Below are 16,688 nucleotides of genomic sequence, written 5' to 3'. Positions count from 1 at the left end.
TCTCTGGCAGAGTCTAAGGAAATAATAAAAATGCTGGTCCTTTACTTGAGAATGCAAATATAGGACACTAAGGTGAAAAGGAAATACATTGATGTGTCCTGATAGAGCAGAACTTCCATTCTGAAGCTAAGGGGTGACGCATTTCCAAAACAAAAACTGTTGAACAAATTCCTTGTTCCCAGGCACAAACCAGGCAGCAGGAAGCCAGGAGGGGACCCGCCAGAAGAGTCAGGCCATAAACTGCAGGCAACCAGCGAGATAAGACCCAGCTGCCCTCCTGGGAGTCTCGGCAGGCTTCTGTTTCCAAACCCAGAGAGTACCTTGGATCCCAGAAGTTAGTTTACAGCAAGTCAGCAAACTACTTATCAGCAGGATGCAGGCAGCTTCTGAACAAAAAGAAGACACCATCCTCAGCCTGGCCACCAGGCCTAAGTCACATAAACGGCCTGCCTCGGGCTGGGGTTCACGTCCCCAAGAAAGGGAGCATCAGCCCTGACAAAGGACAACACTGGCTCTTTTTACTGACCAGAGTAAAGGTCACTTGCATGTACTTTGCCAGTCAATAAAGTTTCCCTCTGCCTAGCATCTTCTTGGTGAGTTATTTCAGAAACCCACATGGCTGCTCAAGGGTGCCAACATTTGTTACCAAAGGATGTGTAAAAGGAAGGAGATGAATATGTACATGGAGAAGATAAGAGCAGAGGACACAGCTTCTCTGCCCCTTACCGCACTTCCCAGGAAGCACTGCAAACCTCCCACAGAGCAGGCGGTCATGGGGGAGCCGTCAGATAAAGCACCTCTGGCCCCAAAATCCATTACCAACCTTTTTCCCCTCTGGATAAAAGGGAGTGGGGCTGAAAACACCACACTTCAACACTAAGCCAAATGCATATTAACTAATGTAAATATTTAATTTTCAGGTCAGGAAGAGGATTCAAAGCGCTGAGGTGTGTGGTCTGCCTGGAGCTCCCCCCACCCAGCACTGCCCCAGGAGCTGCCCCTAGCACTTCTTCCTGTCCAGGCTGCCTCCTTTACCCTGATAAAATCACCACTTCTCCATAGTTTGTTTTTAAATAAGGATTCAGATAAAAAGGCAAAATAGGAACACAGTTCAATCCCCTCAAAGTAGAGGCTCAATCCCTTATTTGAATTATTCTCTAAATACGTTCTTCCAAGAATTCTCAGGTAAAATCTTTACTCAGACAGGAATACACCCTTTGACGCCCCATCTAGGTAACTGAGGAAGACTGATTCCAGAGTTATATGCTAAGGAACCAAAAAATCCTAAAAGATGGTTTAGGAAATATATCTCACGGCTTATGACGCAGTATAAGCTTTTAAGTTTTATGGGAGGGCTGGCAAAAATTTACAAGACTATTTAAAATACTCTTTAAAATTCCTTAGAGGGCCTGGTGCGGAGAGTTCAGGGGTTAGAGTGCTTATCTTGTATGTCCCAAGGTCAACTTGATCCCGGGCACCAGATATGGTCCCCCAAGCACGGCCAAGAATGATCCAAAAGAGCCAAAACAAGACAAGATTCCCAAGAAAAGTGTGTGTGCCCATGTTCCCTTCTACGTGACTTCCCCGCTGTCAACGCAGCTGGTGAGGAAGGGGTGAGGCAGGTGAACAACTGCACAGTCCCCGGTCCTGGGCAAGAGGGATCAGTGGCGGCTGCTGATTCGCACTGCCCAGGGGAAGGAGCAGAGCCCAGTCCCATGGGAAGACACTCAGAGCAAACCACCCACGGAGGCAAGCTTGCAAAGCAAGGGTTGGTGCCCACTGGTTCCTGTCGCAGGATCAACAACTGTGCTGCTGGCAGGAAACTGAAACCTGCCACTTAGGGACACACCGAATCTGCACCAAAGTCATGTCCTGAGAACAATTTGGCACCATCTCTCAGGTTCACCTTGCTGGCAAGACTGGGCTCTTATTATTGTCTGAGAATTCCAACTGCAGAACAATTCTGCACATCCTCCAAATTACAACATTGCTCACTCTCTGACCTGATTCTTCATAAGAATCTTAACATGTGCAGGCTAGCATGTTGAATTGGTTTTTTTTGGGGGGTGCAGGGGAGGGTATCAGACCAGGTGATGTTCCTGGGGTTACTCTGGAGGGGTTACTCCTGGTTCTGTACTCAGGACTTACTCCTGGCAGTACTCAGGGGACTATAAAGGATACCGGGAATCAAACCTGGGTTGGCCATGTACAAAGCAACATGCCCTCCCCGCTGGACTATTGCTCTGGCCCCAGGGTGTTGAATTCTTAACATACTTTTTATATAGAAGTAAAGATAGTGGCCATGGATGGACATGGAGAGTATCATGCCGAGTGGAATGAGTCAGGGGAAGAGGCCGGGGTGTGGGGGAGAGGGAGGGCAGAAGGGGCAGAGGGCAGTTAAGATAGAGAAAGGACCACTATAACAAGAGAGTTGGAAACGATCACTCTAGACAAGAACTGAGTGCTGAAATTAGGTCAAAGAATATACATGGTGACCTTTCAGTATCTGTATTGCAAACCATAATGTCAAAAAGGAAAGAGAGGGAGAGGGAGAGAGGGAAGGTTGTGGGGGCAGGGGGGGAGAGGGAGAGAAAGAGAAAAAGTGTCTGTCATAAAGGGGTGGTGGGTTGGAAACTAGGGACAATGGTGGTGGGAAGTGTGCACTGGTGAAGGGACAGGTCTTAGAACATTATATGACTGAAACCCAATCATGAACAACTTTGTAACTGTGTATCTCACTGTCATTCAATTAAAAACTAATAATAAAACATGGACAACAACTAAGTTGCTCAACAAAATGATAATAATAAAAGAAAAGATAGTGGCTTGAGTATTCAGTTATCTTATTCTCTGTAATATGCTTTATGTTGTTATCAGGAATTAAGTGTCACTATAAGAGTAAAAGAGTTTAGTCAGCTAATCACAAAGTATCAATGTATCACTGTCATCCCATTGCTCATAGATTTGCTCCAGCAGGTACCAGTAACATCTCCATTGTGAGACTTGTTGTTACTGTTTTTGGCATATCAAATATGCCATGGTTAGCTAGCCAGGCTCTGCGTGTGGGCGGGATACTCTCGGTAGCTTGCCGGGCTCTCCAAGAGGGACAGAGGAATCGAACCTGGGTCAGCCGCATGCAAGGCAAATGCCCTACCCGCCCTACACTCCAGCCCCTTAAAAGATAATAATAATAATAATAATAATAATAATAATAATAACAATGGAATGGCGAGTGAAGATAGACGGTCGACAACCATACCACCTCCGCTTTGCTGATGACATTGTTCTCATAACACCAAACATTAGCCAAGCAGCACAAGTGCTGGTCGACTTCGACCGCAAGTGTGGAAATGTCGGACTGCAGCTGAATCTCAGCAAAATGATGTTCATGAAAAACAAACTAGTCCCTGATGTTCCATTTGCTCTCAATGGAACGAACATCTCTGAATGCAGCAGCTATGTGTACCTGGGTCGAGAACTCAACATGAGGAACGACTTGGTGCCAGAACTGCACAGGAGGAAGAGAGCAGCATGGAACGCCTTCAAGAGTGTCGAAGAAGTGGTTAAGAGGATGAAGAACCTCCAGCTTTGGGCACATCTTTTCAACTCCACCATTCTTCCTGCACTAACATACACCTCAGAGACCTGGGCCCTACACAAACAGGATGAGAACACTATTCGGGTATCCCGAACGCTATTCGGGTATCACTCAAGTGAGAGAAGGAATCCGAAGTTCCGACCTCCATCGATGGTCAAGAATCAGGGATGCTGTCTCATTTGCCAAGGCATCAAAAATCAGATGGGCCAGGGGCTGGAGCAATAGCACAGTGGGTAGGGCGTTTGCCTTGCACGCCGCCAACCCAGGTTCGATTCCCAGCATCCCATATATGGTCCTCTGAGCACCGCCAGGGGTAATTCCTGAGTGCAGAGCCAGGAGTGACCCCTGTGTGTTGCCGGGTGTGACCCAAAAAGCAAAAAAAAATCAGATGGGACAGACACATAATGTGATTCACAGACGACCGCTGGACTAGAGCTGTTACCGACTGGATTTCATGGGACGTCGAAAGACCACGTGGCCGCCCACCAACGGGATGGTCAGACTTCTTTGTCAAAACCCTGAATGAACGATTTGAGGCTCTTCCTGTTCCTGGAGCGAGCAGATATCATTGAGCTACACTAGCACGCAACAGGGACAAATGGAGACGGTGTTGGCGCCTGCTCGAGCAAATCGAAGATCAACGGGATGACAAGTAATACAAGTAGTAATAATAATAATAATAATTAATAATAATAATGTGTCCACTATCACATAGCAATTAGTGCAAAAATAAAATTTTGCTATCATTTTATTATTTTTCTAAGAAAAATTTGAAGTGACTTGTTTAAGAAAGGATATCAGCTTATAATATAGTACAGTATAAAATTTAGCAAGTTAGCTCACCCAGTTAATATAAATAAAAAATTTTTTATGGGAGCTGGAGTGATAGTACAGAGACTAGGGTTGTATGTAGCTGATCCAGTTTTGATCCCTAGCACCAAACATGGTCCCCTGAAGCCCTGCAGGAGTGCAAACATCAGTAGTAAGCCCTGTGCACAGACAGCTGTGACCCCAACACAAAATTTTACTGAGTAATCTATATACCAATTTACTAAAGTCATACTCTCTTCTTTGCTCTAATTTCTATCTTACCCCTTCCACATCTCCAAGTTATCTTTCTCTAGAATAGAGACTCCCAAACTTGTTTGGTCTACCACCTCCTTTTCAGAAAAAAATAATTCAATGCCCCTCTAGAAGTCTCCCTCTTTCATGAAAACACCCAAGAAGCAATTAGAGCCTTGGCTGGTCGCTTGCACCCTCCTAAATTCTTTCAGTGCCCCCTAGGGGGTGGCATCACCCACCTGGAGAAATACAGCTCCAGATAAAAGGACAGTGATCAGAGATTCTCAGCTAAACAAATGTTGGGTCAGGGAGACAGCTGGAGTGGTGAGCACATGCCTTTGATGTGTGAGGCCCTGGGTTGGAGCCTGTCCGAGAATGCTCTGCACCTAGAGCAGTGCCATGTATGGCACACAGTAACCTCTGTACCATGCTCTGCTGAGAATGATCGCCCAAAATAAAATAAAACAAACAACTCTAACCTCAAATTCACAGTCCTCTTAATTTAATTAGCATAAATGTATTCTTCATCAAAACCAACATGAATACCACAAAAGAACAGTAAAATTAAGCAGTAGCATTGTTAATTTTAAAGTTTTATTTATTTTTATTTTTTTTTCAATTTTTTTTTCTTTTCGGGTCACACCTGGCAATGCACAAGGGTTACTCCTGGTTCTACACTCAGGAATTATCCCTGGCGGTGCTCAGGGGACCATATGGGATGCTGGGAATCGAACCCAGATCGGCCGCGTGCAAGGCAAACGCCCCACCTGCTATGCTATTGCTCCAGCCCCAATTTTAAAATTTTAAATTAAGCTGAATTTTAATTAATTTTAAAATAAAATTAAAATTAATTTTGTTTAAAGTAAGCATTTGGTCACTGCAGCCAGGTGGATAGATAAGATAATTTCAAATTTCTGCTAATAAATCACAAAGTAAAAAAAAAAAATTAAAAACCGGGGCAGAAAAGATAGAGCAGGTGGTAAGGCACCTGCCTTGCATGCAGCCAACCCCAGTTCTATCCAACACCACCCTGCTCCCTCAAGCACCACCAGGGGTCACCCCGAGCACAGAGCCCCTAAGCAACAAGCTGTGTGGCCCAGCCCCACTTCAAATATCCTTTAAAAAATAACCGTAGGGGGCTGGAGCACAGCGGGTAGGGGGTTCAATTCCCAGCATCCCATATGGTTCCCCGAGCACTGCCAGAAGTAATTCCTGAGTGCATGAGCCAAGAGTAATCCCTGTGCAACACCAGGTGTGACCCAAAAAGCTAAAAAAAAAAAAAAGCAACAAAAAACTAACTGCAATATCAAAGTTTCTTTGAAGACATGAAAATATGAATTAAAATTCAATGTAAATTAAAATTACAAATCTTGCAAAACTCTAATATAAAAAGTGACTTGAAAGAGACCGAATTGGTGTTTCAGCACCAACAGGTACTCTTGGGTTGAGTGCACGCTATGAATGCAGGAGTCCATAACACAGTTCCCCGAGCATTGCCAGGAGTGACCACCACCAAAACTCCTCCATAAAGCTCCTGTGAGGTCATCCTTGAGCACCACTGGGGGTAGTGCAATACGAAAACTAAACTAAAAAGATTGACCTCAACTTCAAAGACTTTTAGATCCTTGGGGAAAATAAAGAAATACACAAATATTTCAATGCGAGAAAATATAGCACAACCCACATTAAGTCCAAAATCAGTAACATAAGAAAATATTAAATTCTAGAGTCTAATATTCTCTGGTAAAAAGATCAGCTACCATGAAAAACAAAGGTGCATGCTGGTGGGTCAGGGAGCAAACAATGATCATTTTCTGTCCCAGTTTTGACAGTTGTGAGGGAAACCAGGCAAACAGCAGATCCACCTAAAACAAGGAACGCAAGGGGGAGGGAGGGAAGCAGGAAGCAAGAAAGAGAAAGCCTATCATCAGAGAGGGTAACAATTAAACTGCCACACAGAAATAACCCCAAGCATCTGCTCAGGACTCCACAAGATCCTCTGAACTTTGTCCTGACACCAGTTACAACTTTGGAAAGTTATTAGGACATATAACTATGGGGCTGGCCAGTGGGGAAAGTACAAAATTTTGTCAATAAGAAAGGAACCTATTGAGAGGTTAAAATATATTGATCATCACAAAGCATAAAAACTTCCTTCAAGGGCTAAAATGAGAGTGAGCTCCAAGGGTTGAGTGCAAACTCTGCATGCGAAAGGTCCAGGTTCCACCCACCATGTGGTCCTCCAAACATCAGCAGGAGGGACCCCTAAGCGCTAGGCTGGCAGCAGTGTACCACCAGGTATGGCCCAAACACACACACACACACACACACACACACACACAAACACACGAATAAAGGAAAAGGTGGTGGCTAGCACAAATCACTGAATCCATTCTGAATAGTATCATGAAGAAGGCATTTACTATTCTATAGAACAGACAGGCTCTTTACTGTGTGCGTCCATGTGTGTGTGTGCGAGCGCGCACGTGCATGCGTGCTGACAGGCTCTTTACTCTATTGTGTATGTGCGCGCGCACGTGTGCATGCATGTGTATGTGCACATGTATGCATGTGCAGACAGGCTCTTTACTCTGTGTGTGAGCACATGCGTCTATTTGTATGTGTGTGATATATAGACCAAACAGGCTCTTTACTGTTTTATTCTGTGTGTGTTTGTGTGAGTGTATATGTATGTATGTGTGTGTGTGTGTGTGAGAGAGAGAGAGAGAGAGAGAGAGAGAAAGAGAGAGAGAAATGGGGAGAGAGACACAAAGAGACAAAGAGAGAAGCTTGATAAACTGAGCATATGCTTAGCATGCAGAGGCTCAAACACACCAAGTGAGCTCTGAACACTGAGCTGGGAGTAGCCACTAAGCACCACTGGGTGTGGTGCAAAAAAACAAACGCAAGTTGTAATTTGGTAAATTATAGCCTGAATGTTGCCTTTAACATACTGATCTCTTACAGGAGGAAAAAAAATTATGATCAGTAACTGACTCAACAGTGGAGGAGGAAAGTTTGTTAAATGATTTTACTGAAATGTTACATCTTCCTAATTCCACCTTAACAGATTTGAAGCTGTTCAATGAAGATAGTAAAGGATTTTACTCATTTCAACTTTGCGATAAAACAATTCCACTCATTTCAACTTTGCCTTTCCAGCTTTACTGTATTTATTACCACTGCTTATTTTTTAACCCAAGGGTGCTGGGGGTCCATGTGGGTGGTGAGGGATGAGCCTGGGGCTTTTATAGCAAAACTTGCTCTCAGCCCTTTGAGCTATTTCCCAAAACCCTATTTACTGAGGGAGGGGCCTTCCCCAGCAGTGCTCTATGGCCTGAGGTCACTCCCCTTGAAGGTAATGACTCAATCCCACACACTGCTACTCAGATCCAGGGACATCAGCCCCACTGAATCCCCAAGGTTCAGGAGCAACAGGGTTCCCCAGCACTGTTCAGGAGTCATGTGGTACCAGGACTGACTTGAGGATCAGTCCTGCAATGCAAGGCATGCGCTCCAGCCCACAGAGCTACCTCCCCAGGCTTCATAGATCTTAGATTTCAAAAATGTTTAATCAGGGGCCAGAACTGCAGTATATAACAGGTAGGGTACTTGCGTTGCATGTTATCTATTAGGGTTAGATCCTTAGCATCCCATCTGGAATAATTCCTAAGTGCAGAGCCAGGAGTAACTAATCCCTGAGCATCACCGAATGTAGCCCAGAAACTCAAAAAAAGGAAAAACAAACAAACAAACAAAAATTTTTAATTAAAGTCTGGAAAGCTGATGCAATGTGCTAGAGCACATGACTTACAAGCCAAAGGCCTGAGTTTGATATTCTGCATGGTCCCCTGCGCAACTCCAGGAGTAAGGGTTTCCAAACAGCCAGGAACAACCCGAGTACTGCCAGATGCAACCTCAAAACAAAACAGACAATCCCCACAACCCTACCGCAACCACATGTAAGCTCATGTACCGGCCTAGTTCCAGAGGATCATAAGAAATCTCCAAAGAGATGAAGTAGCAGCAAAATTTCTGGGACACCCATTCCCAGCTGAGATCTCTGAGTCGCTCTCGGAGCAGGGACGGGCCAAATTCCCACCATAACAAAGCCTGGCGGTCGCTCCCACACTCCAAATCCGCCACTACGCCTCTGACCAGATTACCCAGTTAAATATTCTGGATTTTCTGGAGCATGCGACCACGAATACCCAAACTCTACAACACTGACCACCCAGTAGCAGCACACCAGATTGGATGGGATGTAACGCAGAAGCCAACCAATGTCAGCTAACACAAACATTAACACACAGGTTTGCAACATCTTAGAAAACACTCAGACATGGTGGGATATCCTCATGGTGAGATACAATTTTCACAAATTTTCCTCTACTGAAGTATTTTTTGATCATCCTGTTAGCCATTCAGTGGTAACAAGCAATAAAAAGTAAATTAGTGCGGGCCTTCTAGGGGGGGCAGACTTTAAGTGTGTTTGGGAAAATGGAGATAACGGTGGTGGGATTGGTGTTGGAATATTGAATGCCTGTAACAAATATCATAAACAACTTTGTAAACCATGGTGTTTAAATTAAGGGGAAAAAAACCCAGACATATTTTTGACCACACCTTCACCCCCATTTCCCTTCCCTCTGTTGTATTGTTGCAGTGGCAGGGATCACACACAGGGGTGACACGCAGCCCTCACACACAGCCGGTAGTGTGGTGCCAAAGCGTTCATTTCTGTTGTGTCACTGTAATTCCAGCCAGTATTCAGGAGTACAAGGGGACTTATTCTCTGCTTCCTGCAAGGCGTGACCCGGGCACCACTGACCTGGCCCCAGGTAATCAAATCGGCAAATAAAATGTATTTTCTTACAGAGGAAAATACCACATATCGAACCGAATCTATAAGTTTACAGTGACAAATCTTCTATACACATCTATTAAAAAATTAAAGATTTTAATTACATAGTTATTAATTTGGTCTTTAAGAACAAATTTTGAGCAAAAAATCTAAACTGCCAACAATCTAGTGCTATCACATCAGTAACTTTCAAATGTAACATATTTATTTCTGAAAAATAATCCATTTGAATAATACTATAATACAACCAGTCAAGCATAAACCTGATAAAAACTAAAGCAAACCTTACTTGTCCGAGGTACGTCTGCTATTACCATTGAAGAGGCCTCTAAACAGGACTGTCCACCGTACCGCTCCCCATGATCCATTTTCCTAGCATGTTCTCCAGCAGGGAGTTTTAAACTGCTTTCTCTGGAATTATTTTGTGACTGAAGGAAGGTATTGTTCATAGCATCCTGAAAGAGTGAAATACATATTTTATGCCAAAATTAAATCCAGTTTCCAATGCCCAAACATAAGTGTCCTAGCTTAAAGTAAAGCTACCAGTAGATCCAAACAGCAAAGAAACATGAAGCAAATTGAAAAGCAAATATGGACAAATTCCAGGGCTGCCTGCGTGTGCCAAGCTCTGGGGCGCAAGCACCAAAAGGATGCCCAGCATCTGGTGCCGAGCCAGGTGCGAGCACTGCAACCAAAAGGGCAACCCCAGGAGGCCCCACAAGCAGGAGCACCACCTCGGAGCACTCAGACCAGAATGTGCATGAGCACAGCAGCTACTGTACGTGGTCCCAGAACACACATGTGCAAAGACTCAAAATGAAGTGTGTGCCTCCTGGTGAGTACCACAGCTACATGTGCAAACACCACACCCAACTCTGTTTTTTTTTTTCATGTTGTTATGGATGCTGTTTGGTTTGGGAGCCACACCAGCAGTGCTCAGGACTTACTCCTGGTTCTGCGTTCAGGGTTCACTTCTGGTGGGCTTGGGTGACCACATGGGATGCTGGGGATCCAATTCAGGTTGGCCGTGTGCAATGTAAGTGCACTATCCACTATACTATCCCCCCCGGCTCCTGCAACCAAGCATTTGTGTGACCCTGGGTCATCACAACAAAAACCTCAATAGAGAGAAGATGGAAGTGGAAAAAAAAAATCAGGGGATGAAGCGATAGTACAGTGGGCAGAGTGCTTGCCTTAAACATGGACAATGGTGTTTGATTCCCAAAACATCATATGGTCTACTGAGCACCACCAGGAGTGATCTGAGCACAGAGCTAGGAGTGTCCCCAAAACAAAAACAAAATTTTGAAAAAAAGAAAGACTAGGAGAAAATATTTGCAAATTGTTTATCTCATAGGAATATGTATCTGGAATACATAAATGCTGAGAATTCAATAATAAAAAGCAAATAATCTGACATCAAGAAGAACATAAATAGATGGCCCTCTGAAATGGATACACAAACAGTTAATAAGCACATGCAAAAAACAATCATGTAGGGGTTAAGGCCCACATTGTTCCCCAGCACCGATGAGGACGACTCCCAACAGGAAGTAACCCTCAAACACTGGCAAAACTTCACCACCCTTACCAAATAAAATAGGAGGGGGCGGAGCAATAGCACAGCAAGTAGGGCGTTTGCCTTGCTGACCCAGACTCAATCACTGACATCCTGGATAAATGGTCCCCTGAGCACCACCAGGAGTAATTCCTGAGTGCAAAGCCAGGAATAAACCCTGAGCATTGCCAGGTGTTCCCAAAACCCATCCCTCCAAAGAAATAATCATCAAGTATATCGGCTATTAGGGAAATGCAAATCAAAACCAGATAAGAGAGACTTCTTCACCCATCGGTATAGCTAAGCCAAAAAAGAATGTGAGTGTAGAAAAACATGGAGAAATCAAGTTTTCAACTAGTAGAGGTGAGCATGAGTATGGTGCAGGCATTTTGGATTAAGAGTCATTAAAGAGTTCATTTAAAAAAAAAACAAACAAGGGGCTGGAGCGATAGCACAGCGGGTAGGGCGTTTGCCTTGCTCTCGGCCAACCCGGGTTCGATTCCCAGCATCCCATATGGTCCCCTGAGCACCGCCAGGAGTGGTTCCTGAGTGCAGAGCCAGGAATAACCCCTGTGCATCGCCAGGTGTGACCCAAAAAGCAAAAAAAAAAAAAAAAACACAAATTTTATATGAGTCAACAATTCTGTTTCTAGGGATACACACAAGAGAATTGAAATATAACACAAAAACATACACCCAAATATTTAGGAACACTGGGGCTGGAGTGATAGCACAGCGGGTAGGGCGTTTGCCTTGCACGTGGCCAACCCGGGTTCTAATCCCAGCATCCCATATGGTCCCCTGAGCACTGCCAGGGGTAATTCTTGAGTGAAGAGCCAGGAGTAACCCCTGTGCATCGCCGGGTGTGACCCAAAAACAAAAACAAAAAAAAATATTTAGGAACACTATTCAAATAGCTCAAATTTCAAAAGTGAACATCAAGGGGGCTGGAGGGAAGGGCGGGGAGGGCATTTGCCTTGCATGCAGCCGACCTGGGTTCAATTCCCAGCATCCCATATGATCCCCCGAGCATCGATGGGAGTAATTCCTGAATAAATGAGCAAGGAGTAACAGCAAAAAAAAAATTTTTTATAAAAAAAAAATAAATTAAAAAAAAAAAAAGAAAAACCATAAATTAAACTAAAAAAAAAATAATAAAAAAAATAAAATTAAAAGTGAACATCAGGGTCTAACTGTCGCCAGCTGACCCTGGCTCTCTCCCAGGCATGGCCCTGGAGGACCAGGAGCACCACCAGGGGGTGTCCAGGCATCCTTAGAATCTGTAAATATGTAACAGCACAAAGTAAAAGAAGACTTACAGGTGTAATTAGGTTAAAGACCCAGAGTCAGAGATAGCATCCTGATTATCCAGAGGGGCCCAATGTAATCCAAGGAGTCCAGTTACAATAAACCAGAGAGTCAGCAACATGAGGGTTCAAATTACTGTTGCTGGCTTTGGTTTCGGGGCCACACTCAGCAACGCTCAGGCCTTACTTACTCCTGACTGCGCGCAGGGATCACTCCTGGTGAGCTTGGAGGAACACATGCGGTTCCGGAGATCAAACCTGGGTTAGCCAGAGGCAAGGCAAGCACCTTATCCATGGTACCGTCTCTCTGCGCCCCATGGCTGGCGCTGAACATGAAAGCAGGCAGTCGTAAGCAAAAAAATAGATACATAAGTAGCCTAGAAATGCAAGTGGCTATTGCACCTAGAAAACTGAAAGCTAACAGCTAAAATCTCACATATGAATACACTCTTCCAGGTTACTGCTCTTACTTAGCCCTGTGTGGCTAAGTAAGAAACCTGTGTGGCATTTCGGGTATTAGAACCGGAAGGTGGGTGAAGACATAGCTCAACACGCTAGTGTGTGCTCTCCAAGGCCCAGGTTCAAACCACCCAGAACCTGAATTTTTAAATGGCAATAAATCTCTTTATTTCAATTACTCTGCTTAATGTCAATCATCTGAACTCACTAATCAAGAGTAACTAAGAAAAAAAGTAATGAAATGGAAATTATATAATGAGGAATCTCTACATAGAGAAAACTAATCATCCATTAGCATATATACACCAAATGAAGGAGCTTCAAAATACATTAGACAACCACTAACAGGTCTAAAGAAATACATCAGGGGCTACAGAGATAGCACAGGAAATAAGATGCTTGTCTTGCATGCAGCCAACGCTGATTCGATCCCAGGCACCATGTTTCAGGAGTGATCCCTGAGTACAGAACCAGGAGCTGACAGCCCCAGGGAGGTGGGCAAGCTGGCAGGACGGCAGGAAGCAACTAGAACAGCAGGAAAATTAAAAACCCCTCCCCAGAAACTGAAAAGATTAACCAGATTTTTAAAAAATCAATAAGGAAATATTGACCTTAAAGAAAGGTATATAATGGGGCTGGAGCGATAGCACAGCGGGTAGGGCATTTGCCTTGCATGCGGCCGACTCGGGTTCGATTCCCAGCATCCCATATGGTCCCCTGAGCAGCGCCAGGGGTAATTCCTGAGTGCAGAGCCAGGAGTGACCCCTGTGCATCGCCGGGTTTGACCCAAAAAGGAAAAAAAAAAAAAGAAAGAAAGGTATATAAGAATGGGGGATGGGGATTCATAGACATCTATACAGTTCTCCGCCCCCAAAAAGCCAAGATCAAATTCTTCTCCAGAGCACACTGGAAATGTCCTGCATGCTGGGACACAAAACAAGTGCCCACAAGATCATGCAGACACAGGTAATATCCAACATTTTTTCAAACCACAATGCTCTGAAGGTACAATAAATTACATACATAAAGGACAGCCCACAGAATAGGAAAAATTATTTACCCAGTACCCATCAGAAAAGGGGATCTTTATCTGATATATGAGGCATTGGTAGAACTTTACAAAATAAAAAAAAAATCCAACCTTATCAAAATGGGGAGAAAAAAATGAACAGAAACTTCCTCAAAGGAGAAATACAAATGGCCAAAGGGCAAGTGAAAAAAAATGCTCTACATCACTAATCATCAGGGAGGTGCAAAGCAAATTGAGATTATCACCTCACTGGCACATATCAAAAAGAACAAAAACAATAAGTGCTGCCTAGAAGTAGGGGGTGGGAAGAAGAAACTCTCATCCATTGTTGATGGGAATGCAAGGCAAGCACCTTAATCTTTGTACTTTATCTCTCCAGCCACGTAAGTTTTGCTAGCCTCACCAAAAAAGATTGTGTTATGGACCAAATTGGTCCATTTCTTAAAAAATGTTATTAAAATCTTGAAAGGCTTTGCCAGACACAAAATTTCTATCATCTATTAAGTAGTTAATTCTTTAATTATTTCCTTTAAAAAAAAAAAAAGATTCAGATGTTACTCCCAGCTCTTTGTGCAGGGTTACTCCTGGCAGTGCTCAGGGGATCATGTGTTATATAGGCTGGAACTCAGGCTACATGCATGTAAACCATGTACATACTCTCTCTGGCCCATGCTCCCATCATTATTATTATTACTATTTTACCTCAGATAGTCTTGTATCTGAATTCAGCTTCATAATCTCTTCATTCTGGTTTGGATTACTTCTTCCTGGTGGTATAAATTTGGGTTTTTTGAAGGAATTTCCCTGCAACTGACTGGGTGCTGCAGAACGTCTCATATTTTGGCAAAGTCAACCTGAAAAATATCCAATAAAAAAATCATTCTTGAGTCTGACTACTCACTACTATCACATCTTTAAAAATATGAGAATAATCCTCTGGGAAAAAAAAAAGTAGAAAGTGAACTTAATACAGGACTAGAGAGATAGTACAGAGGGTACCCTTGCCTTGCACAAGATCAGGGTACTATCTCCGGCATCCCATATAGTCCCCCAAGGCCAGTGCAAGAGGGCAAGGGCCTGCCTTGCGTGGGGCAGACACAGGTCCAATCCCTATGGCCCCGGATCCCTGCCAGGAATGACCCCTAAGTGCAGAACCAGAAGTAAACCCTGAGCACCTCTGGGTGTGCCCACACACACACAAAAAAGAAAGAAAATAGGAAAAATATTGTGCTTTCTATCATAAAGGCTACTGAAACAATTGAAGATTTAAATTGAATGACATAAACTTGATCATACTTTAATTATCATTAAGATTACAGATTAAATTACAGATTTAGTGGAAGTTTGCAAAAATCAAAGAAAATATTCACACGGAAGCTTTTGTTTTATTCAATGAATACATAAATTACATAAATTACCATGCTTATTTCTTCATCATTCTGTAAGTTGCACCAATCACTGTAACACTTTTTCATGAAACTGTAACATTTTTTTAAAAGTTCTTATAATTCAAATCACGAGTTTAAAATTCAATTTATTTTTATTATCTTGCACAGTGGTTGGGCGTTCGCCTTTCACACGGCCGACCTGAGTTCAATTCCTCCGCCCCTCTCGGAGAGCCCGGCAAGCTACCGAGAATATCGAGCCTGAGCAGCAGAGCCTGGCAAGCTACCCATGCATATTGGATATGCCAAAAACAATAACAATAAGTCTCTCAACGAGAGACGTGACTGGTGCCCGCTCGAACAAATCGATGAGCAATGGGATGACCATGACAGTGATATCCTTTCTGAATAGTGAGATTTGGGCTGGAGAGACAGTATAGCAGGTAAGGTGGTTGTTCTGCCCGTGGTCATCCTATAAGGCTCCAGGAGCCCAACCAGGAGTGATCCCTGAGCCCAGAGCCAGGAGTAAGCACTGAGCACCATCTGGTATGGTTAAAAAGGGAAAAAAAGAAAAGTAAAATCTTAGACCAGAAGGAATAGTGCCGGAACCTGAGCCCTATAAGTATATGGTGATGAACTGAAATCCCCAGTGTGCCACATGTGCCAAGAGTGATCTGACAGCTCGTCCATTTGACAGCACCTAGGATTCCCACAGAGCTGAAAGCAATTTCTGGCCTCATCACAGCCATGTGTGCGCACCATAGGAAGGAATGCAGTAACTTGTGAGCACAACTGAAATAAAGATGTACACATGCCATGGCCAGCACAGTGAGCCTTGTCTTGTGAGCATGTCTGTCAGCTCTGGACAACCCCAACAAGTACAACCACCACTCAGTGCCTTGACTGCAAGTGTGCACACACTAGAACGGAAGGAATGCAAACCTCAGTGAGCACTGGAGCCAAGCGACTGGCCTGAGGAATGAGCACCATGAACTACACAATTCAGCTGTGCAAGCACCGCAGCTGGGCAAGTGTGCAAACCCTCACATCAAAGGAACAGGCGGAGTGAGGAAGGAAATCAAAGTTAATTTGAAAAGCAGAATTTGAAGCCCTGAACTGGAGCAATAGTACAGTGGGTAAGGCATTTATCTCCCCCGCAGCCAACCTGCGTTGGATCCCCAGCATCTCATATGGTCCCCCAAGCACTGCCAGGAGTAATTCCTGAGTGCTGAGCTGTAGGATGACATTACTTTGCCCTTTCCCTCCTTGCCACAAGTAGCTTGTCCCAGTTTTCCCCGGAGTTTAGGCTTACCCCAGTCTCACCCATCAAGGTGTTCCCGACTCTCTCCCATCCCTTTGTTTAGCTATAATCACTTCTACATGCTCTCTTCCCCAAAAGAGTTAATCTGCAGCTTTCCCTTAATC

General features: G+C 44.0%; 1 protein-coding gene across 1 annotated transcript in view; it reads right to left on the bottom strand.

Annotated features, from left to right (window-relative positions):
* Positions 1–14,715, bottom strand: part of RAD54B (RAD54 homolog B) — a 90,582-nt gene extending 75,867 nt beyond the window's left edge. The window contains exons 1-2 of the mRNA XM_055129535.1: positions 14,581–14,715; positions 9,814–9,979 (exon numbers count right to left, since the gene is read on the bottom strand). Coding sequence (XP_054985510.1) covers positions 9,814–9,979; positions 14,581–14,715 — 301 coding nt within the window. The remainder of the gene's footprint in view (positions 1–9,813; positions 9,980–14,580) is intronic.
* Between the last annotated feature and the right edge of the window lie 1,973 nt (positions 14,716–16,688).

Source organism: Sorex araneus, chromosome 2 (assembly GCF_027595985.1).
Source record: "Sorex araneus isolate mSorAra2 chromosome 2, mSorAra2.pri, whole genome shotgun sequence".
NCBI lineage: Eukaryota > Metazoa > Chordata > Mammalia > Eulipotyphla > Soricidae > Sorex > Sorex araneus.
Note: the sequence above shows the minus strand (reverse complement) of the source record. Positions and strands in the feature narration are given on the sequence as shown.